Genomic DNA, 24,932 nt, shown 5'->3' on the forward strand with positions numbered 1-24,932 from the left:
CTGTAAGGGTGCATCTATGGGGCATTATACTGTATGGTGGCAGCTAGAAGGCATTATACTGTGTAGGGGCAGCTATCTGGTATTATACTGTGTGGGAGGCACTATGGGAGCATGATACTGTGTGAGCTGAATCGGGTGTGTATGGGCGGGGATTGGGTGGGATTAGAGCCGTGGCTTAAAAGAAAAAAAATTGTCCCTCTTTGTGATACTTAAAAGTTGGGAGGTATGTGTTTCTCCCTGTTTCCCTGCACGTTGGTTTTTCCGCAGCTTAGGGGTAATTTAGTGGTATCCTACTCATGTTCTTGAACATCAAAATCCTTTAAGAGTTTGTCACATTCCCTGGTGTTAAGGGTAATTTCCAGGTGGGTTCCCATTGTGCCCCTTGTAAGGCTCTTGGTTGACTCCAGAAGGTTGGTTTGCCGACTATGTGGCCTGATAATACTCTGAAGGGAAGATGTTACCTGGTGTTTTTGTACTTATATCTCAACCCACACTAAGGGCAGTACACCACAGGACCCCAACCAATAATGTGAGCAGCAGAAAGCAGACACCTGTGTAGATGATATAGCAGATGTTGCTGTAGAGAAAAATGAGGATGTGTTCAGTCTTAGTCATAGTTTTGATTCCAGAGCCTGGTAGAATATGGGCATGGGGAAAGAAGTTTACTGATATGACAATCCACTTACAAGCAAATCCTACGAAATACATTTACTTCTATATGGAAAGTATTTTATTTGTATATTGCAAGCAAAAAAAAGCCAATAGCAGCAAAAGTATTTAACCCCTTCCCGACATTTGATGTATCCATACGCCAAAGTAGGATAGGGGAAGTATGGAACGGGCTCACGGAGTGAACCTGCTCCATACGATACCGGTGTCGGCTGTATGTTACAGCCGACACTTCAGAGTAACAAGCGGCATTGCGCTCGAGCGCGATCCCGCTCGTTTAACCCGTTAAATGCTGCAGTCAATACCGACCGCAGCATTTAAATCATTAGAAAGATGGGGCGACCCACTCTAACAGCTCATCGTGCCCCCCCCCGCAACGCAATCGCGCGGGAGGGGGGGCGATGGTTGCTATGGCTGCCATCTTTGTGCTCCTATTAAGCCTGCCAGAATCACGATATACTGCAAAACATTAGTATTGCAGTATATCGTGCAAGCGATCTAACGATCGCTGGTTGAAGTCCCCTAGGGGGACTAATAAAAAAACAAAAAATTAGACAAATAAAGTTAAAAAAACTCCCCTTTTCCCATTTTCCCCCTAGAGCATAATATTTTTTTTTAAAAATAAACATAATTGGTATTGCCGCGTCCGTAAAAGTCAGAATTATTACAATATCTCATTATTTAACCCGCACAGTGAACGCCGTAAAAAAAAATTGTAAACGGCAGAATCGCTATTTTTTGGTCACCTCATCTCCTACAAAAAAATGAAATAAAAAGTGATCAAAACCGTCGCATGTACCCCAAAATGGTATTATTAAAAACTACAGCTTATCCCGCAAAAAAATAAGCCCTCATATTACTTAATCGACGGAAAAATAAAATAGTTATGGCTCTCGGAATTTGGCGACACAAAATACATTTTATTTTTACACTTAGTTATCACCGTAATCGTATTGACCCACAGAATAAAGTTAACATGTTGTTTTAATTGCACAGTAAGTTCCGTAAAAACGACGCGTAAAAAAACAATGGAGGAATCGCTATTTTTTTTCATTTTCTACCCCACAAATATTTTTTTTCCCGTTTCCTAGTACATTATATGGCACAATAAATGGTGCTACGAAAAACTACAACTCGTCCCGCAAAAATCAATCCCTCAAAGGACTATATCGACGGAAAAATAAAGAAGTTATGGCTTTTGGAAGGTGGGGAGGAAAAAACGAAAATTAAAATCCGAAAGTTGTTTACGACGGGAAGGGGTTAAAGAGGTGTTTCGTTATATATTACAATGAAGACTAACCTTACGACTTCTTAGTATAAGCCATCCATGTTTGATTAAGGGGGTTCCACCTCCGATCCGTCATTCAGTAGAATATAGGGGCATCGGTTGTGCCTGGTCCTGCAGCTCGATCCGTTCAAGTAAACAGGGCAGCACCAGGTAGAGCCACACCGGACATTGCAGAGACTTTAGTGAAGGGCAATGGTCCTGCAGCGAATGCCACAGCCCTTTCATATCTGCTGATTGAAGGGTCCCCGGGATGGGACCACCCCTGTCCTTACATTAAGGCCCCCAGTGTAAAAAAAAATAAACCCTATAAGTCTTATCGATTTATACCGATGCCACTACACTTTTTCAGGTAGACCATTTAAGACGTTAAAACCAAATGACATTTCTTCATTGCTTAACTGGACTTACACAAGAGAGTGCTGCGGCTTCCTGATTCTATGATAGATCTACAGGAGAGTCACACAACAGTCAGTCATCGGCAATGAGGGGATTTGAAATAACAGGTAAGATCCATATACACACAATGCTACACCTATAAATCAATGATAATTAGCAAGTGACTGTTCTGCCATCAGCTCATTATCCTTATTATTAACAATTATACCTCTACAAGACACTGCAGATAATGTAACAATAGAGCTCTCTGCCCAGCGGGTACAATGTATTACTGACACAACATAAACATGGAATTGTCTGTATCCTGTATTTTACTTTATATAATTTCACTAATATTTAAGATGAACTGAACAAGTTAAGATCTCGGTGGGTACTAGGGACTCGGTGGTCCCGGGCTGGGCTGTAGTTGTTGGCACTCAGGTACACAGCCGTCTGTACCGAAGAGCTACATATTAACCTCCATGTATACAACACATTCATAGGGGCTAGTGTGTGTGTGTGTGTGTGTGCGCGTGCGTGCGTGTGTGTGTGTGTGTGTGTGTGTATATTACAAAGAGAAACTATGTTTTCTACCAGTTTTGTAGAAACACTAAACGTTTGGTGATGATAACAATAACAATCAGGAATCACTGACAGAAATATATCTCAATGTAACATGTGTTAGAAGATATATAATTTTTTAATGACGGAGCTGTATGAGGGCTTGTTTTTTGCGGGACGCGCTATCGTTTTTATAAGTACCATTTTTGGATACCGAAAAAGTGATTTGTTCAAATCTCATCCACTTTACTGCTACTGTATTATGCTGCGGATTTTCTTAAATTAAATCCGTTGCAGAAAATCTGCAGTATGTACGCTAAGGCTGGGTTCACACGTGGCGGAATTTCACTTGAATTCCGCTGCGGACACTCCGCAGCGTTAATCCGCAGCGGAGCCGTTTCTCCATTGACTTCCACTTAAATTTAGAAGTGTTAGTTTAGACGATGCGTAAAAAATTCCGCTGCGGAGCATAGGCTGCGGAGCGGAATTTGGTGTGCGCAGCATGCTCTGTCTGTTGCGGAGCAGTGGCGGACTCATGGCGGAATTTCTCCATTGACTTCAATGGAGATTCTAAATTCCGCAATGAAGTCCGCAGCTGTCATGCACATGTTATGTGTGCTGCGGATGCGTCTTGCTTTTTTGACATGACATTTCTTCATTCTGGCTGGACCTATGTATTTCTAGGTCTACAGCCAGACTGAGGAAGCCAATGGGGCTCCCGAAATTACGGGAGCGTTGCTAGGAGACGTCAGTAAATAGTCACTGTCCAGGGTGCTGAAAGAGTTAAGCGATCGGCAAGGGGCAATACATGACAAAAAAAGGGCATTTAAAAAATACAAATCTGAGGGTACAGCTGTAGCCTTTGTAAAATATAAAGAGCTTAATAAAATCTGTAAAAATGTAATAAAATTAGCAAAAATACAAAATGAAAGGCAGGTGGCCAAGGATAGTAAAACAAATCCTAAAAAATTCTTCAAGCATATAAATGCAAAAAAGCCAAGGTCTGAACATGTAGGACCCCTAGATAATGGTAATGGGGAGTTGATCACAGGGGATCAAGAGAAGGCAGAGTTACTAAATGGGTTCTTTAGCTCTGTATATACAACAGAAGAAAGAGCAGCTGATGTAGCCGGTGCCAGTTCTGTTAATATATCAGTTGATATACTGAATTGGATGAATGTAGAGATGGTCCAAGCTAAATTAAATAAAATAAATGTGCACAAGGCTCCGGGACCAGATGGGTTACACCCTAGAATTCTTAAAGAGCTTAGTTCAGTTATTTCTGTCCCCCTTTTCATAATATTCAGAGAATCTCTAGTGACTGGTATAGTGCCAAGGGACTGGCGCAGGGCAAATGTGGTGCCTATTTTCAAAAAGGGCTCTAGGTCTTCCCCGGGTAATTATAGACCAGTAAGCTTAACATCCATCGTGGGGAAAATGTTTGAGGGGCTATTGAGGGACTATATACAGGATTATGTGACAATAAATAGCATTATAAGTGACAGCCAGCACGGTTTTACTAAGGACAGAAGTTGTCAAACTAACCTAATCTGTTTTTATGAAGAGGTGAGCAGAAGTCTAGACAGAGGGGCCGCTGTGGATTTAGTGTTTTTGGACTTTGCAAAGGCATTTGACACTGTCCCCCATAGACGCCTAATGGGTAAATTAAGGACTATAGGTTTAGAAAATATAGTTTGTAATTGGATTGAGAATTGGCTCAAGGACCGTATCCAGAGAGTTGTGGTCAATGATTCCTACTCTGAATGGTCACCGGTTATAAGTGGTGTACCCCAGGGTTCAGTGCTGGGACCACTATTATTCAACTTATTTATTAATGATATAGAGGAAGGGATTAATAGCACTATTTCTATTTTTGCAGATGACACCAAGCTATGTAATATAGTTCAGACTATGGAAGATGTTCATGAATTACAGGCAGATTTAAACAAACTAAGTGTTTGGGCGTCCACTTGGCAAATGAAGTTTAATGTAGATAAATGTAAAGTTATGCATCTTGGTACCAACAACCTGCATGCATCATATGTCCTAGGGGGCGCTACACTGGCGGATTCACTTGTTGAGAAGGATCTGGGTGTACTTGTAAATCATAAACTCAATAACAGCATGCAGTGTCAATCAGCTGCTTCAAAGGCCAGCAGGATATTGTCGTGTATTAAAAGAGGCATGGACTCGCGGGACAGGGATGTAATAATGCCACTTTACAAAGCATTAGTGAGGCCTCATCTAGAATATGCAGTTCAGTTCTGGGCTCCAGTTCATAGAAAGGATGCCCTGGAGTTGGAAAAAATACAAAGAAGAGCAACGAAGCTAATAAGGGGCATGGAGAATTTAAGTTATGAGGAAAGATTGAAAGAATTAAACCTATTTAGCCTTGAAAAAAGACGACTAAGGGGGGACATGATTAACTTATATAAATATATTAATGGCACATACAAAAAATATGGTGAAATCCTGTTCCTTGTAAAACCCCCTCAAAAAACAAGGGGGCACTCCCTCCGTCTGGAGAAAAAAAGGTTCAAGCTGCAGAGGCGACAAGGCTTCTTTACAGTGAGAACTGTGAATTTATGGAATAGCCTACCGCAGGAGCTGGTCACAGCAGGGACAGTAGATGGCTTTAAAAAAGGGTTAGATAATTTCCTAGAACAAAAAAATATTTGCTCCTATGTGTAGAAATTTTTCCGTTCCCTTTTCCCTTCCCTTGGTTGAACTTGATGGACATGTGCCTTTTTTCAGCCGTACTAACTATGTAACTATGTAACTATGTAACTGTTTCTGCACCCTGGACAGTGACTACCGATCCCAATATACAACAACCTGTAAAAAAATAGTTCATACTTACCGAGAACTCCCTGCTTCTGTCTCCAGTCCGGCTTCCCAGGATGACGTTTCAGTCTAAGTGACGGCTGCAGCCAATCACAGGCTGCAGCGGTCACATGGACTGCCGCGTCATCCAGGGAGGTCGGGCTGGATGCCGAAAGAGAGACGCGTCACCAAGACAACGGCCGGTAAGTATGAAATTCTTTTACTTTCACTAGGGAAAGTGCTGTCCCTTCTCTCTATCCTGCACTGATAGAGAGAAGGGAAGCACTTTTTCCGCAGTCCGCAGCAGCTAGTCCGCATCAATTTACTGCACATTTTGGGCAGATCCGCAGCCGTAATCCGCAACCCGGATTAGGTGCGGCATTGATGCGGACAGTTGCGGAGGAAATCCGCCACGTGGGGGCATGCCCTAAGTGTGAACTGACCCTAAGGCCTTATTCACACGGACGTGTCCATTTAGCACGCGCAAAAAACGTTGCGTTTTGCGCGCGCAAAAGGTCCGTGTGTCATCAGCATATGGTGCGTGGCTGCGTGATTTTCGCGCAGCCGGCATCATTATGACACTCTGGATTTATGTTGCATTCATTTATTTTACTACTGTAGCCCGCATCACGCGCGGCACCCGGAAGTGCTTCTGTGTGCCGAGCGCGATTTGCACGCACCCATTGACTTCAATGGGTGCGTGCTGCGCGAAACACGTGCAAGTGTAGGACATGTCGTGAGTTTTACTCAGCACACATACGCTTCGTGAAATTCACTGACAGTCTGAACGGCCCCATTCACTAACATAGGTCCGTGCGAAAATAACGCGCATAGCACATTCGTGTGAATAAGGCCTTAGTGTATAATATACTGGGTGGATGAATGAAGTTAAAGCATAATGGGGTCCAATGTGACTCTTTTGCCCAGGGTCCAAGACGTGTAAACCTGGTGCCGACCCTGCGAAGGATGCTTCAAATGATGCAGAAATAATAATATTTAGATATATAGAACTGATTTTCAGTTGCAGGAATTTCTGCCACATGTGGATATCTCCTTTGTCAGCCATAAGAATCTCTCACAGAGCAGTCAAAATGCTGATTGTCAATATCAATGTGAGAAAACGGAATCTATCCCGCACAACTCTGCAGACATTAGGAATAACTGGGCTAAGTAAGAAAGACGACAAGAGAAGTTACAGGAAAATAAGAAGGGGATGATGGAAATAGAGAAGTGTTCACTTACAGGAGACTCCCAGTGAAGTCCTATATAGTCCATATTCTCCATCATCCATAGGCTGTGTTCACACGGGGCGGATAAACTGCGTAAAAGCACGCAGTGTATTCGCCCTGTGCGCCGCAGGGAATTCCGAGCGAAAAAGCACACCAAACTGTGTCCCCTCGGAAAACTGCTGCATTAACCGGCCTACCAGCAGGCCGGCCTCCTTGGATGACGTTTCATCCCAGGAAACTGCTGCAGCCTGTGATTGGCTGCAGCGGTGGTCACACGGGATGAAGCGACATCCTAGGATTCCGGCTTGGAGGAAGAAACACAGACTCCTGCGTAAGTAGAGTATTTTTTTTTTCTGAGTTGCGTTTTTTCCGCTCAGTATTTACTCAGCGTGTGGATGAGATTTGTTCAATCTCATCCACTTTGATGCTACTGTATTCTGCTGCGTCTTTTCTGTCCGGAATTCTAGTTAGTGTAACCTTCTCATACGTCTCCTGTTATTACAAGTTTTAAGGCTAAACACAAGAAGAAGTCATTGGGTACAGATAGGAATGTGGCAAACAAAGTGGTAGCCATTGATCTACATGGGTCAAAATTACCGAAAGGTCACAAAAGAATTCATTGATTCAAAATCTGTGGACTTTTTAGCGATTGGAATATTTTTGCGCGGCATTCTATATCCATGAATATATATAATATAAGCGGCTCTGACAAGGTTACAAAACGGCCATACCCATTCATTTTATAAGAGCCGCATGTTGTAATAATTGTCAGACTAACAAACTGTTCTTGAATATTTACCATTCTATATAGATTCATAGGATAAATGTTTCATATTATGCTAAGTATCTATTTCCGAGTCGTACAGATGTAGATGAACTGGGTTTGTGGTGTGGTTAATTCATCACAATGTGAGAAGTTTAACTCAATGCTGTGCTCCAAATAAACAGTTCAAGAGGAATTCTAACCAAAAGTAAAATTAACATATTAGTTAAACAGACGTTAGAATAGCCGCCAAAGCTCAGAAGAAGATCACTCAAAGAGGACAACCAATATGGCTTCACTTCCTGCTGTTACTTTTTGGAAAAAAAGGCCACTAATGATTGTTTTATAGAAAGGTTTGGAGTAGATATAAAAATGATAAAGTTACAGATGATTTTCTCTTGTAGTTCTCCTCGTCCTCACATTGGATGTGACCAGTGCAATGTGGAATATCCAGCCGATCCCCCAGTATCCAGTTATTAATGGATCTGTCACCCTGAGTCTTGGGATTGAAGAGTTAATTTTCACTGCCAGCTGGTATAAAGGACCAAATGCAACCACTCCATATTACATCCTGGCATATTATCCTGGTCCTAGTCCCATTACAATTCCTGGACCTCTATACAATACTAGAAACTTCATCGTTTTCAGTAACGGATCATTACACATCAGAGATCTTCAAATCACAGATGGAGGGAATTATATAGCGAAGATACTGGCAGTAACACAAGAAGATAAGATAAATGTGACTCTGACCGTCTATGGTGAGTATAATTTTCTATTTCCACCCATCCATATATTACAAGCTCACACTCCGCCTCATGTAATAAACTGTCTCAGAGAAAAGTCGTACTAACTGCACGTCACAACCAATCAGAGTTCAGCTTCGATTTTCTAAACTGCAGGAGAAATGAACCGTGTACTGTGATTGGCTGCTGGAGGAAACTTTTCATACAAGAGGCGCCATTGAGTATCTGTCATCAGAATTGTTTTTCCTTTACAGAAGAATATAAATCTTATAGCATGGGAATATATGGTCCATAATATACATTATATAATATAAACAATAAAGCATAAAATAAAGACACAGAGACAAAGCTTTGAAGAAATTGTCCGCAGTGATTTATTAAGAGCTATCAATAAATAAATAATTTAAATAAACCACAGGTTTAGCCATTTTGGTTCGAGTAAATAACCAACAAACACTATAATTCTGATCAATAGACCTATCCATTCAGCACTAAGTTAGGCGACACATTCACCCGGCCAGGACGGCTTACAAGGCTGGCATGGCCCCCCCACAGCCCTCCAACCGCAATAATATTTTGCATATCCAAATTAAAAATATCCGATGTCCGACAAATGAAAAAAATCATCCCTAAATAAGTCTGAAACAAAACCCTCATACACATAATGCCTATAAGAAAAAAAAAAAAAGACTATACCAGACGAGGTACAGTCCTTGAGAAGTCTAACCACTATCCTTTGTGGTTGGTTTTAATTCATCACAATGGAAGAAGTTTAAGGGTATGTGCACACGATGAGAGGCTTTTACGTCTGAAAAGACAGACTGTTTTCAGGGGAAAACAGCTGCCTCGTTTCAGACATAAAAGCTCCTCCTCGCATTATGCGAGGCGTCTGTGGCGCTCGTAAACCTTGAGCTGCTCTTCATTGACTTCAATGAAGAACGGCTCAAATTACGTAGCAAAGAAGTGTCCTGCACTTCTTTGCCGAGGCAGTCAATTTACGGGTCGTCGTTTGACAGCTGTCAAACGACGACGCGTAAATGAAAGGTCGTCTGCACAGTACGTCGGCAAACCCATTCAAATGAATGGGCAGATGTTTGCCGACGTATTGTAGCCCTATTTTCAGGCGTAAAAAGAGGCATAATATGCCTCGTTTACGTCTGAAAATAGGTCGTGTGAACCCAGCCTAACTCAATCATGTGCTCAAAAGAAACAGTTCAGAAGGAATTCTAAGCAAAAGCAAAATTACCATATTAGTTAGAACGGCAAACGTTAGAACAGCAGCCAAAGCTAAATAAATATTATTATTTTTATTTATTTATTTTTACTTAGAGATTTTGGCTTTTTTCAGTTTTTTATTGTGGCGGCCATTTTGGCAAAAGTGACAACAGGAAGTGCAGCCATATTGGTTGTCACCTTCTAATTATCTTCTGAGAAACTAATGGTAAAACGTTGTTATTGATTGGACGTGCTGACAAAAGGACATTTCACTAGCAGAAGAAAATCATTCAAAGATGACAACCAATATGGCTTCACTTCCTGTTGTCACTTTTGGGGGAAAAAAAGGCCACTAATGATTGTATTATGTTTTATAGAAGGTTTGGAGTTTCTATGAAATATATAAAGAAACAGATGATTTTCTCTTTTAGTTCTCCTCGTCCTCACAGTGGAGGTGACCAGAGCAATGCCCAGTATCCAGCTCATCCCCCAGTATCCAGCTGTCTGAAAAAGGCCTTTGCAAAAGAGAATCTCACTCTGTATTACTGCAATGACATCAAGGGTTTTAATTTTTCCCAAGTCGTTGCTACCTGCATAATTTATAATAAGGTTAGGGTGGGCACCATCCCTTTGGCTAACATTAATTGCTGCTGAACACTGGTACATCTTAAACCTATAAAATACTTTAACTGACTTGGGCTCCATCCCCAAATTACAAGAATAATTACGATAACCAGCTCTTCTTTTTGCCCAATGTCACATTATCCAAACACATACTTTCTTGGGATCTAGGAAAGAGAAAGCTAAATTAAAACTGCAGCCTAACATACATATTAAAGAAGCACTCCGGCAAATTTCTTTCTGCATGTATCATGCTAACTCACCAGTAATATTCTAACAGTGTCATTTGTTTCTTCCAAGCTCAGTTGCATCCATGTATTTTGAGCCATTTTATTATGGTCAGCTGTGTCATGTGATCTCAGGCTGAAAACCAAAATAGAACATGCTCTCATGTGTAGACAGGAGGTAATTTCTCCTGTGTGGCTGACTTTCTGTGAACTACAAGATTACATCATCACAATCAAATTCCTCATGACAGCTCTGATACCTCTCCTTTCCCAACCCAGCTCAATCATCCTTGTTTCTCTGTACGTCTCTCCATGCATATACTGCTGATGAAGAGATCATTTCTTCCCAATCTAAGGGAGCAGGAAGGCAGTAATATAATAGGTGAGTCCATATAATGATTAGCTGCAGAGTTATAAAACTCCCTAGACTCACACTGCCTGTCTATACTGTCTGTGAGTGTTGTGTGCAGAGAGTCCAGTGTATTTCTATTAGATGCTCCTCCTCACTGCTTCCTGTGCAAAAACTGACATGGTAACACCTATCATAAGCAGAGTGCAGAGGAGACATGCTGAAGCTACATCACATAAGAATGCACTGGGACTCTGCAGTGTGGGGACAGAGTTCTATTTCACTGATCAGTCACTTGCTGCACTTATCCCAAGTGCAGTGTGATAAGACCTCGCCCCTTCTGCCTCTGCAAAGCCAGAAGCATCATGGGAAATTTAGGCTGCATGAGGGGAACCATATAAGAGGGGAAGAAAGAACCGAGATGAGCGACAACCCATAAATATAAAGAAGAGAAGTCCACAGAAGTGAGTTTATTGTGAGTTTATTCACCCCACAGTATGTACGCAAGGTTTCAACCACAAAGGGTCTTTGTGAAGCAATGAACAAGTGTTATGTGGCAAGTATATATAGTACTGTATACTCAAAATCCATATGACATCATTTCCATTTACAAAACTACATATCATGTAACAAGTTTTCAATTACAAGTATGCAAACCTTGTTACATTAGTGATAGTCTAAAAATCAGGCCTAAGTGTTTTTATTTTTTAATAAACGGGCACAGCACATCTTTATTTCGATTCCCGAAGTTCAGCGTTCGGAACTTCATACTACGCATGTCCGGAGTCAAAACTTCCTCGTATCCAAGCGACCCCTCCTGCCGGTATGTCTACCTCGCATGCGTCCACCTAATTACAGCATCCTGGTTGCTAAGCGACCAATGCTGCCTTCTACGACTGTGCTAGATAGAGTTATATATTAATGTAGGATACAAAGACACTTTGAGTCTGAACATGCAAAGTATGAAGTTTTGAACGCTGAACATAGTGAATGGGAATAAAGATGTGCTGTGCCCTTTTATTAACAAATATAAACACTCAGGTACGTTTTACCTGATTTTCATAGACTATCACTATTGGAACAATGTTTGTATGAAATTGATCACCTGTTATATGATATGTATTTTTGTAAATGAAGAAAGTGATATCATATGGATTTTGGCTATACATACTTGGCATGTTGCACTTGTTCATTGCTTGACAAAGACCCTTTGGAGTTGAAACGTTGCATACAGGCTGTGGGGTGAATAAACCTACAATTCTACTTTACTTTGGAGTGCTGCGGTCTTCTCTTCTTTATGTCTAAGTTGGGTTATGCACCTGGACCTATTGACTGCTGTGCACACATCTATGCTTTGTAACAAATATTGTGTGCATCTGTTTCTATACAAGGCAACCCATTGTAACGCTGATGGCCACCGACCACCACCATCCTACCCTCCCTGGTGACAGCCAGCGTCTCTCACCTCCTTGCCGGCATCTCCCTCCTCATCCCCGGGGACGCCGCATGAGTTGCTTCCTGCTCCCCGCTCCCGTAGGGAGCGTGCACGTGCACCACTAAAGTTCCCCATCCTATCCCTGTTCACCCTTTGACATATAATCTGGCCTGCCCGGTTTCCAAGTGCCTGAGCAATGTTGTCTTCCTATGTTTTTCTTGCGAATGGTTCCCGTATTCAGTATCTGTGTCTAGTTCCAGTAGCAAGTCAAGTGTCTGAGTCGAGTTCACCATCTGTGTCCGGTACTGTGCCAAGCCGAGTGTCCATGACAAGTTTACCATCTGTTTCCATTGCCTGTGTCAAGCCGAGTGTCAGTTACAAGTTTACCATCTGTGTTTGGTGCCCGTGCCAGCCTGAGTGTCTAAGACGACTACACTATTCCAGTGTCCGTGGCCTGTGCCAACCCGAGTGTCAGGTGCCGGTGCCAACCCGAGTGTCCGTGACGAGGTTACCATCTGTGTCCAGTGCCCATGCCAGCCCGAGTGTCTAAGACGACTACACTACTCCAGTATCCGGTGCCTATACCAACCCGAGGGTCTAAGATGACTACACAACTCCAGTGTCCGGTGTCGGTGCCACGTCCAGTATCGGTGCCAAGTCCTGTGTCCAGTGTCTGTTCCAAGTCCAGTGTCGGTGTCAAGCCCTGTGTCAGAGACGACTTCTGTATCCGAGACAACCCAGCTTCCGATTGTCAGGTATAAGCCATCTTCCAGCAAGTACTTTACTCCTGGAGACTATCATTGACTTTGCTACTCCTAGAGACTATCATTGACTTTGTTCGATCAGTGGCTACTCTGCTACGGTGGAGCGGCCCAGTGGGTCCACATTCTCCACAGCTGTGACACTTTGTTCAGGCCATGAATCCCGCTGGTCATCCCAAGACAATGATCCAGTTATTGCAAGCAGAAATGCGTGATCTCCGTGCACGACAGGATCAGCTCTTACAAGGCTGTTAACTCTATAGTTAACCATTTGGATCTTTCTTCTGTGGCTGCTCCCTCTGCTTAACCAACTCTTAATCCTCCTGCCAGTACTGGACCTGGAATTTCGTTGCCTCTACCACCTCGTTACGATGGAGATGCAAAGACCTGTAGAGCCTTCATCAACCAATGCAAGATCAACTTTAAGTTGCACGCTCATCTTTCCCCCCCTGATGTGACCAAGGTCACTTTTATTGTCTCCCGTCTCTCAGGCAAAGCTCTGGCATGGGTGAACCCTATCTGGGAACGTGAGTGGCCGGAATCATCGAACCTACTAGTTGTTTCTAGAGACTTTTAGTACTGTGTTTGAAGAACTGGGCCGGACGTCTTCTGCAGCTGCCTCTCTTCTGACTCTCCGTTTGGGGGAATAAACGGTAGGAGAATATGCCATCCAGTTCCATACCTTGGCAGCGGAACCTGGAATTACGAGGCTTTGGTAGCAACTTTTTGTCAAATTTTTTAACTAGCTCCTCAAATAAAGTATGTGCTTGCAGCTCGTGACCTACCATCCACCTTGGATGCCCTAATTCTACTTGCGAGATGGATCGACATGAGGATCCAGGAACGCGCCCAGGAAAATCGAAGGGGTAAAATGGTCATATAAACTGGGGACCTAGGTTCCAGAGTACTCTACTGCCTCCTCCGGTTGTTCCTCCTGAGGAGCCCATGCAGATGGACAGACTCATATTTTCCAACCAGGAGCTACAGCGCATATAATGTGCAGGATTGTGTCTATACTGTGGCAACAAGGGTCATTTTGTGCATCAATGTCCACAGAAGCCAAGAAACCTAGTGTTGATTGGAGTGACAACCCTAGATGGATCGACGCCAACTGCTAAATTCTCTCCCAAATTATCGATTCCCGTGACTATCTTCTCTGGTGAAGAATCACACTCTATCCCCGCCTATCGTTTTGGAGCGGTTGCAAATTTAATTTAACAGGACTTAGTAGACTGTCTCCACTTGGCCAAAGTTCCTCTAGAGAGACCTATGGCGGTCGCTTCTGTAAATGGGCAACCACTGCCAGACCTTATTCTTTCCATCTCCAAACCTCTGAGACTATAATTAGGAGTCCTTCACTCGGAACAAATTTCTTTGTATGTACTGCCAAAAGCTATTAACCCCATCCTGCTTTGCCAACACTCTCCTGTCCTTGACTGGAATTCCGGAGAGGTCTTCCAATGGGGACCCAGATGTCTTCACCGCTGCCTGCCTCCCCTCAGGTTTGTCCTGTTCTGTCTCCACTGTCTCAGTCACTCTCTGGACTGCCTCCACAGTATGCCTGTTTCACTGATGTTTTTAGCAAGAAGGAGGCAGAGGTTCTTCCTCCTCATCATTCCTACGATTCTCCTGTAGAATTGCTCCCTGAAGCTTTACTCACTCGTGGACTGTCTTCTTACCCGAAACCCAGGCCATGTCGGCTTATGTCAAGGAGAACCTCAGGAGGGGGGGGGGGTTCATCAGGAAATCTACCTCTCCAGCCGAAGCAGGATTCTTTTTCATTGGAAAAAAAGATTGATCACACTGACCATGAATTTATTACCGTAGATTACCAAGTCATGGTCAAAAAGAAGTAACCCTTGCCGCTAATCTCCAAGCTCTTCGATAGAATTTGTGGGGCCAAGATTTTCACGAAGCTGGATCTACTCGGGGCTTATAACCTGATCCGTGTCTGTAAAGGTGACGAATGGAAGACTGCATTCAACACCCGAGACGATCACTACGAGTATCTTGCGATGCTCTTTGGACTGTGTAACTCTCCAGCGGTGTTTCAGGAATTTGTGAATGACATCTTCTGGGATCTTCTGTATGTCTGTGTGATAGTATATTTGGACAACATGCTGATTTACTCACCACATCTGACGATGCATTGGAAGCATGTTCGCCAAGTCCTGTCGCGGTTAAGGGGGAATCTCCTATACGCCAACTTGAGAAGCGCATGTTCAAATAGAACTCCTTGCACTTCCTGGGCTATATTTTCTCTTATCATGGACTCAAGATGGATCCATAGAAGCTGAAGTCTGTCTTAGAGTGGCCATGTCCACAAGGTCTCCGGGCCATACAGAGATTTCTTGGTTTCGCTAACTTCTACAGGCAATTCATCCCAAACTTCCTATCCCTTACTGCCCCAATCTCTGCCCTCACCAAGAAGGAAGTAAACACCAAGGTTTGGACCCATGAGGCAGAGTCGTCATTCACCAACCTCAAGAGCACCTTCACTTCAGCCTCTGTTCTTTACCGTCCTGATGTGGCTTGGCAGTTCTCGCTGGAGGTTGAAGCTTCCTCCCTTGGTGCTGGAGCACTCCTGTTTCAAAGAAACTTCAAGGGTAAGGCAGTAGCTTCTTCTCTAAACTCTTCTCTCCTGCAGAGTGCAACTACTCCATTGGGTACCGTGAGTTACTGGCATATCTAATTGGCTTTAGAAGAGTGGAGGCACCTGCTAGAGAGAGCTATTCATTCTATCATCATCTATACTGATCACAAGAATCAATCTCACGTATTTACAGTCTGCGCAACGACTGAACGCTCGTCAAGCCAGACGGTCGCTGTTTTTTGCCAGATTCCAGTTCCTGCTTCACTTCCGTCCTGCAGATAAAAATGTAAAGGCCGATGCCCTGTCCCGGGCATTTGAAACTGATGACTCTGTGGAAGAACTTCAACATATCATTGATCCTTCCAGGATTATTGCTGTTAACCTTCTGCAGATTAGGGGTATTCCCCCTGGAAAAACTTTTGTTCGCCCTGCTGATTCTCATCTGGGGACACTATTCCAAACTGGCTGGGCACGCTGGTGTCCATAAGACATGAGACTTTACCTCTCGTCACTACTGCTGGCCTCCGCTGCCTAAAGATGTGGTGGAGTATGTCGCTTCTTAAACTGTACCCAAAACAAGTCTACTCATGCCTGCTGGTCTGTTTCAACCTTTGCCTGTTCCTGAAAACATTGCCATGGATTTTTATCACCGACCTTCCTCCTTCTGCTGAATGTACCACTGTCTGGGCCGTGGTGCATCGCTTTTCTAAAATGGCACATTTCGTCCCTTTGACTAGTCTCTCCTCAGCTCCTTGTCTGGCAAATTTGTTCATTCAGCACATCTTTGTCTACACGGAGTACCCCTTCTTATTGTGTCTGGTTGGGGGGGTACAATTTACATCTAAATTCAGGAGAGTCCTGTGTAAACTTTTAGATGTGAAATTGGACTTTTCCTTTGCTTATCACTCACAATCTAACGGTCAAGTTGAGAGAATTAACCAAGTACTGGAAAATTATCTTCGCCATTTTATTTCTGTTCAACACGACAATAGGGTGCATCTTCTTCATTGGGCCAAATTTGCTTATTACAACCACACAAGTGAGTCTACTACTTCTTCCCCATTCGTCATTGTGTATAGCCAACATCTACGTGTTTCTCTTCCTGTACTGGCTGCATCTCAAGTGCCTGCAGCTAACTCTTCTTTTGCAAGCTTTCTTCATATCTGGTAGCAAACCAAGTCCTCGATCCAGCAGGCACTGGATTGCATGAAGAAAAATGCAGATAGAAAGAGAAAAATCCCTTCTCAATTTCTTCCCGAAGTCAAAGTCTGGTTTTTATCCAAAAATATTTGCCTGAAAATCCCCTCTTATAAATTAGCTCTCAGATTTCTTGGTCCTTTTGAAATTCTTCAACAAATTAACCCTGTGTCTTACAAACTGCCCCTGACTCTAAAGATTCCCAACTCATTCCACATGTCTCTCCTAAAGCCTGTGGTCCTGAATCGTTACAGCAAGTCCCCTGGTCATGCAATTTCTCCCAGTGGGGCTTCTGATGTCTTTGAGGTAAAGGAGATTCTGGACTAGAAGAGGGTAGAGGGAAAGATCTTCTGCCTGGTGGACTGGAAAGGGTGTGGTCCTGAGGAGAGGTCGTGAGAACCTGAGGAGAACGTTGATGCACCGCCGCTCATCAAAAGATTCCTTCTACACTCTGGTCTTAATAAGAGGGGGTGTAACCCATTGTAACGCTGACATCCACCAACTACTGCCGGCGTCTCTCACCTCCTTGCCAGCGTCACCCTCCTCCTTCTGGTGGTCACTTAAAGGGCCAGCGCGCACCACCAAAACATTCCCCATTCTATCCCTGTTCACCCTGGGATATATCATCTGGCCTGCCCTGTTTCCTAGTGACTGAGCAATGTTGTGTCTTCCTATGTTTGTCTTGCGAATGGTTCCTTAGCTGTATCCTGTTTCCTATATCCCGTATCCTGTTTGCCGTATCCAGTATTTGTTTCTAGTTCCAGTGTCAAGTAGAGTGTCTTAGTCGAGTTCACCATCTGTGTCCGGTGCCTGTGCCAAGCCGAGTGTCCGTGGCGAGTTTACCATCTGTGTCCGATGCCTGTGCCAGCCTGAGGGTCTAAGATGACTACACTACACCAGCGTCCGGTGGCTGTGCCAACATGAGTGTTTGTGACAAGGTTACCATCTGTGTCCTGTGCTCGTGTGAGCCCGAGGGTCTAAGACGACTACACTACTCCAGTGTCCAGTGCCTGTACCAACCCGAGGGGCTAAGACGACTGCACATTCCAGTGTCCGGTGTCGGTGTCAAGTCCAGTGTCCGGTGTTGGTGCAAACTCCTGTGTCTGGTGTCCGTGCCAGGTTCAGCGTTGGTGCTAAGCCCTGTATCAGAGATTACTTCTGTATCCGAGAGGACCCAGCTTTTGATTGTCCGCTATAAGCCATCCTCCAGCATGTACTTTATTCCTAGAGACTATTATTGACTTTGGTACTCCTAGAGACTATCATTGATTTACTTTCTACTCCTAGAGACTATCATTGACTTTGTTTGATCAGCTGCTTCTCCGCTACGGCGAGCGGCCTAGTGGGTTCACATTCCCCACAGCCATGACACCCATAAATTACATCAACTGAAACAGGTATATGCAAGGCATACACAAGAGCCTCTACAGTACTCTATAATAAGAGCCTATGCTTCACTATATAGGCAGAAAAAAAATAAGCCCTACCTACCGCAGTTCCATCAATAGAAAAATACAAAGAAGCTACGGCTCCCAGAATATGGCAACACCAAACCATGATATTTTTATATTTTTTAAAGTGTTTTTATTGTGTAAAACTAGTAAATCATAAAAAAAAATGTTTAATATTTAAAAAGCGACTAGTAGACTTAGAAGTCTTATAACTGTGACGATGGGTGTGTGGATTCACTGGGCCATAGCGTCGTAGTGGGATAGCAGCTGGCCAACAGGATACCAAGTAAATGGTTCGAATAAGGGTACCTGTGGTAATTCAGACAGTAGCGATGGTTATGCTCGGATGGGACCTTGGCAGCAAGCAGACACCAGGTGCGGTGTAACACAGCAGGCATAGTTTACGGCACAACACGACTCCAACTCTCTATGGCAAAGGAACAGGGTAGCACAGGATACAGGTAGCAGGTACGGGAACACTGGGAACTGGAAAACACTAAGGGACCATTTGCAAGGACTTACACGGGTAAACACAAGAATGCTTAAGCAACAAAGGAAGGGGCAGGACCCTTCTTATAGTCCAGGGTAATCATGAGCTAATTTAACATACTTTTCAGGTACATGTGACACAGCAGAGTGAAGCGGAAGTGAGCGCTGGCATCTCCAGAGCAGGGGGGTGAGTAATCCTGATGGTCTGTGGCCATGGGTGTCACAGTATCCCGCCTCTTAGATTGTAAGCCCCACGCAGGTCTAGCTTAGAGAAAATCTTGGCTCCTCGTATGCGATCAAAAGGCTCTGAAATCAGTGGCAAAAGATACCTATTTTTGTCTGTGATCTCGTTGAGGCCCTGGTAGTCGATGCAGTGTTGCAGAGATCCATCCTTCTTTTTGACAAACAAGAACTCAGCCCCGGCCGGGGAGGAGGATTTTCGTGTGAAACCCCTCTCCAAATTCTCCTTAATATAGGCCGACATAGACTGAGTCTCTGGCAAGGAAAGAGGGTATACCCTACCAAGAGGAAGGGACGCATCAGGAACCAGGTCAATAGTGCAGTTATATTCCCGGTGTGGGGGCAGCGTCTCCGCCTCCCTCTTGCAGAAGGCATCCGAGAACAGAGAATAGTGAGAAGGCAATACTGCCAATGACTGAGGCAGAGGAGGCTGGACCAGATGGATCTGCCCCAGGCAGCGGTTGAGGCACTTGGGACCCCACTGGAGTCCAGAACTGGGGAATGTACAGGGTTGACTGCCTTGGGTAGGACAAGAAACGAGAATGAAGGGCTCCCACTTGGAGCTTCAACGGTTTGGTTACAGCTGCAATCGGGACAGGCAGAGGCAGTCCATTCACCGAGGCAATGATCAACGGCCTCTCCAGGGGGGTTGCGGGCAACTGGAGAAGATCCACCAGGTCTCTCTGAATGAAGTTAGCTGCGGATCCAGAGTCCAGATAGGCAGATTTACCATACTTTTCAGGTGCGCCCGCTAGCCCTTTATGGCCGGGCACGAGCGTGTGCGTGCACCCTACGGGACACAGCAGAGTGAAATGGAAGTGACTGCTGGCCAGCAATTACTGATCTATGGCTGCGGCCGTCGGGAGGTGAGTAATCCCGACGGTCCGCGGCCATGGGTGTCACAATAACATCTGGAAAAAAAAAATTGTTACATGAATGAACATGCCTATATAAAGAAGACATGGTAAACCTTATTTATTGAATAATTTGTGTGGTATCCTTATTCATATCTGAAGCGGAGGATTTCAAAAGTACTTAGGAAAATGCAAATATTTTAACATTTTCTTTCCATTTTTGATTTTTCTATAAATAAAGAGTAAACATATCATCCAAAATTTACCACTAAGATAAAGTACAAATTGTTACAAAAAACAATCTGAGAATCACTTTCTAGGTATGTTCACATGAGGTCATTACGTCCGTAATTGACGGACGTATTTCAGCCGCAAGTACCGGACCGAACACACTGCAGGGAGCCGGGCTCCTAGCATCATACTTATGTACGACGCTAGGAGTCCCTGCCTCGCTGCCGGACAACTGTCCCGTACTGTAATCATGTTTTCAGTACGGGACAGTTGTCCGGCAGCGAGGCAGGGACTCCTAGCGTTGTACATAAGTATGATGCTAGGAGCCTGGCTCCCTGCAGTGTGTTCGGTCCGGTACTTGCGGCTGAAATACGTCCGTCAATTACGGACGTAATGACCTCGTGTGAACATACCCTAATAAGTAAAAGCATTCCAGAGTTATCACCACATAAAACGGCACATGGACATCCTGTCCTCCTGAGACTCTAGCTATGTTCACACGGAGTATTTTGGGGGAGGAATATCTGCCTCAAAATTCCGTTTGGAACTTTGAGGCAGATATTCCTCTCCCTGCACGCCGATTTTCGCGCAGTTTTTCGCCCGCGGCCATTGAGCGCCGCGGGCATAAAACAGCGAGAAGTCAATGGGAGGTCAGAGGCGGAAGATAGGGCATGTCGCTTCTTTTTCCCGCGAGGCAGTTTTAATCAATGGGAGGCGTTCTCGGGCCGTTTTTGCCGAGTTTTGCGACGCGGTTTCCGCGTCAAAAAACTCGGCAAAATACCCCGTGTGAACATAGCCTTATAAAGCTTATTTCTAAAAATGTTTGCATTTTTCTTAACCAAAACTAGATAATCGATCCAAGTAAAACCATCATCTAAACAAGGAGGAGTACAAAAGCCTTCCAAAATCCCTTATGTACCACCGCTGCTATCTCCTAGTCTGGGAATGCCCCTAGAAACAGCAGCACTTCACTGGCATCAATGTTTTTTTTACTAATTTAACCCTCAGTACCTGGCTGTGCCTGCATGGCCTGGTTTGCTCTTTTAAAGCAATGAAACATGGGAAATGATCCGCTGCGAAAAGAAAATTCTGGTTCAGATCTACAATTGTTATAAAGATATCATGTCAATAAATGTATGCTTTAAAAATGTTTCTTTTAAACCGGATGATAGATAAAAACCTAGCAGTAACAACTCACAGGACAATACCTTCTTTAACCCCTTAACAACAAACGATCGATATTTCTGTCACAATAAATCCGTCTCGTGGGTAGGAGCACGGCTGTTATACATAGCCAGGGTCCTGCCGCAACAACCAGAACTGAAGCGCTCTCCGATTCCAGCAGTTTAATCCATTAGATGCCGCAGTTAATAGCGACAGCGGCATCTCATGTGTATGACAGAAGGAGAGAGCTCTCTCTGTCACCCCGTTACGAGATCACCGCTGGGTTTCCGTGGCAGCCTGGGGCGTAACAAAGGCCCCCAGGTCTGCCTTCAGCAACTGCCTATTATCCCATGCCAAAGTCATGGCATAATAGATAGCCTGTCAGTTTTACACTGATAGTGGTACCAAATCATTATACCAAAGCATTATATAAGCGATCAGAAGATAGCAAAGTGAAGTCCCCTAGTGGAAGAAAAAAAAATAAAAAAATTAAATAAAGTTAATGAAAAAATAAAAAGATTACAGTAAAAATAAACCTGCGATCATTAGAACGCTTGTGCCATAGACTATAATATCACAATATTTCAGTCTATGGCAAAATGAGTGCATTGCTGTTGAGACCTGCCACAGGCAATCTTCCTAAAGCGGGCTCCCAGCTGCTATAGGGGTACACCAGCTCCCGCAATCTCTCCGCACAGGAGCCGGTGACCGGCCAAGAAGCAAAAGGGGCAGTAAAAATCCCTCAGATGCAGGTGGTCATATCTGACACCGGTATCTGGGGGGTTAAATGCTTGCGATCAGATTTTTTTGTGATCGCATGTATTGCCGCTGGGTCCCTGCTGTGCAACCAACACAGCAGAGACCCGGCGGCTATGGCACTCGCACTGTTTCTTAGCGGGCGCCATATTTAAAGACCCTTTACCGACGTAGATCTACAGATCAGCGACGTGAAAGAGTTAAAACCACTATAGAAGGACCCAATATTACAGGCACAGAATGACCACATTTTACCACCACATAGTGACTGAATAATACCACCATACAGTTACTGAATAAAACCTCCACATAATTACCACGTATTACCATCACATAGTGTCTGAATAATACCACCATACTGTTACTGAATAATTCCACCACACCATAACCACATAGTGACTGAATAATACCTCCACATTGTTACCACATATTAACATCACATAGTGACTGAATAATACCACTATAGTGTTACTGAATAATACCTCTAAATCATGACCACATACTACCACCACATAGTGACTGAATAATACCACCATACTGTTACTGAATAAAACCTCCACATCATTACCACATATTACCACCACATAGTCACTGAATAATATCACCATACCGTTACTGAATACCGCCACACCATAACTACATAATGACTGAATAATACACCATACTGTTACTGAATAAAACCTCCACATCATTACCACATATTACCACCACATAGTGACTGAATAATACCACCATACTGTTACTGAATAAAACCTCCACATCATTACCACATATTACCACCACATAGTCACTGAATAATATCACCATACCGTTACTGAATACCGCCACACCATAACTACATAATGACTGAATAATACACCATACTGTTACTGAATAAAACCTCCACATCATTACCACATATTACCACCACATAGTGACTGAATAATACCACTATACTGTTACTGAATAATACCTCCACATCATTACCACATATTACCACCACATAGTGACTGAATAATACCCCCATACTGTTACTGAATAATACCACCACACCATAACCACATAGTGACTGAATAATACACCATACTGTTACTGAATAATACCTCCATGCCATAACCACATAGTGACTGAATAATACCACCATACTGTTACTGAATAATACCACCACACCATAACCACATAGTGACTGAATAATACCACTATACTGTTACTGAATAATACCACCACACCATAACCACATAGTGACTGAATAATACACCATACTGTTACTGAATAAAACCTCCACATCATTACCACATATTAACACCACATAGTGACTGAATAATACCACTATACTGTTACTCAATAATACCACGACACCATAACCACATAGTGACTGAATAATACCCCCATACTGTTACTGAATAAAACCTCCACATCATTACCACATATTACCACCACATAGTCACTGAATAATACCCCCTACTGTTACTGAATAAAACCTCCACATCATTACCACATATTAACTCCACAGTGACTCAATAATACCCCCATACTGTTACTGAATAATACCGCCACATCATAACCACATAGTGACTGAATAATACACCATACTGTTACTGAATAATACCACCAGCAGAAAAAATGGGACATAGATAACATCAAAACCACAAAAAAGGCCATACTTACTAAGTGGGTGGGTGAAAACCCGTTCCCAGCAGGACGCAGACAGGTCAAAGAATGCTGCAGAAGGAGGTGCATGAAATAGTGATAGCCCCTCCCACTAGTCTTGAGGGGAGTGGCATACTAAGTGCTCACACGTGTGCGATAAATGAGTGTCAGTGTTGGTGTAGTGCTAGGGTGTGAATGTGTGGTAAAAAATAAATGTGTATGTATGGAAGTGTCAGAACTGTGTGATAATGTAATAAAAAATAAATGTGTGATGAATGGGGGTCAGTGCTGTGAATAGTACATGGGGTGTCAGTACTATGTGTAATACGTGGAGGGATAATGTGCTGGTCGTCAGGCATAGCATATCTTGCCGGATCACAGCCTATTTGTAGCGCCGATACTGTTAGCTAAGGCGGGCTGCTCTGCATGCCAAGCCAAACGCCAGCACAGCATGCCCTCCCAGCATATAAGACCCGGCTGCGTCCTGAAAAAAAGTATATATAGTAAAAATATCCATGAAACATGGGGTATTAGTTGTTATTTTTGCCACACGTGTGAGCACTTAGTATGCCACTCCCCTCAAGACTAGTGGGCGTGGCTATCACTATTTAATGCACCCGCCTTCTGCAGCATTTTTTGACCTGTCTGCGTCCTGCTGGGAACGGGTTTTCACCCACCCACCTACCTAGTAAGTATGGCCTTTTTTGTGGTTTTGATGTTATCTATGTCCCATTTTTTCTGCTGGTGTTTTGAAATTAGGAACGAAAAGTTCTGGTTAGGGACTCGCAAGGCACTGGGGACCCTTGACGTTGGGTTGCGAGCTTTGCGTATTTTGGCCAAAATAACAACTAATACCCCATGTTTCATGGATATTTTTACTATATATACTTTTTTTCAGGACGCAGCCAGGTCTTATATTCTGGGAGGGCATGCTGTGCTGGCGTTTGGTTTGGCATGCAGAGCAGCCCGCTTTAGCTAACAGTAGCGGCGTTACAAATAGGCTGTTATTCGGCAAGATACGCCATGCCTGACGACCAGCACATTATCCCTCCACGTATTACACATAGTACTGACACCCCATGTACTATTCACAGCACTGACCCAGATTTATCACACATTTATTTTTTATTACATTATCACACAGTACTGACACTTCCATACATACACATTTCTTTTTTACCATACATTCACACCCTAGCACTACACTGACACTGACACTCATTTATCGCACACGTGTGAGCACTTAGTTCGCCACTCCCCTCAAGA

The 24,932-nt window shown here is 43.7% G+C and overlaps 1 protein-coding gene across 1 annotated transcript in view; it reads left to right on the forward strand.

Annotated features, from left to right (window-relative positions):
- The first annotated feature begins 8,127 nt into the window (after positions 1 to 8,127).
- Positions 8,128 to 24,932, forward strand: part of LOC142662633 (cell adhesion molecule CEACAM8-like) — a 64,327-nt gene continuing 47,522 nt past the window's right edge. The window contains exon 1 of the mRNA XM_075840844.1: positions 8,128 to 8,469. Coding sequence (XP_075696959.1) covers positions 8,148 to 8,469 — 322 coding nt within the window. The 5' untranslated portion in view covers positions 8,128 to 8,147. The remainder of the gene's footprint in view (positions 8,470 to 24,932) is intronic.

The sequence above is a fragment of the Rhinoderma darwinii genome, chromosome 10, assembly GCF_050947455.1.
Source record: "Rhinoderma darwinii isolate aRhiDar2 chromosome 10, aRhiDar2.hap1, whole genome shotgun sequence".
Lineage (NCBI taxonomy): Eukaryota > Metazoa > Chordata > Amphibia > Anura > Rhinodermatidae > Rhinoderma > Rhinoderma darwinii.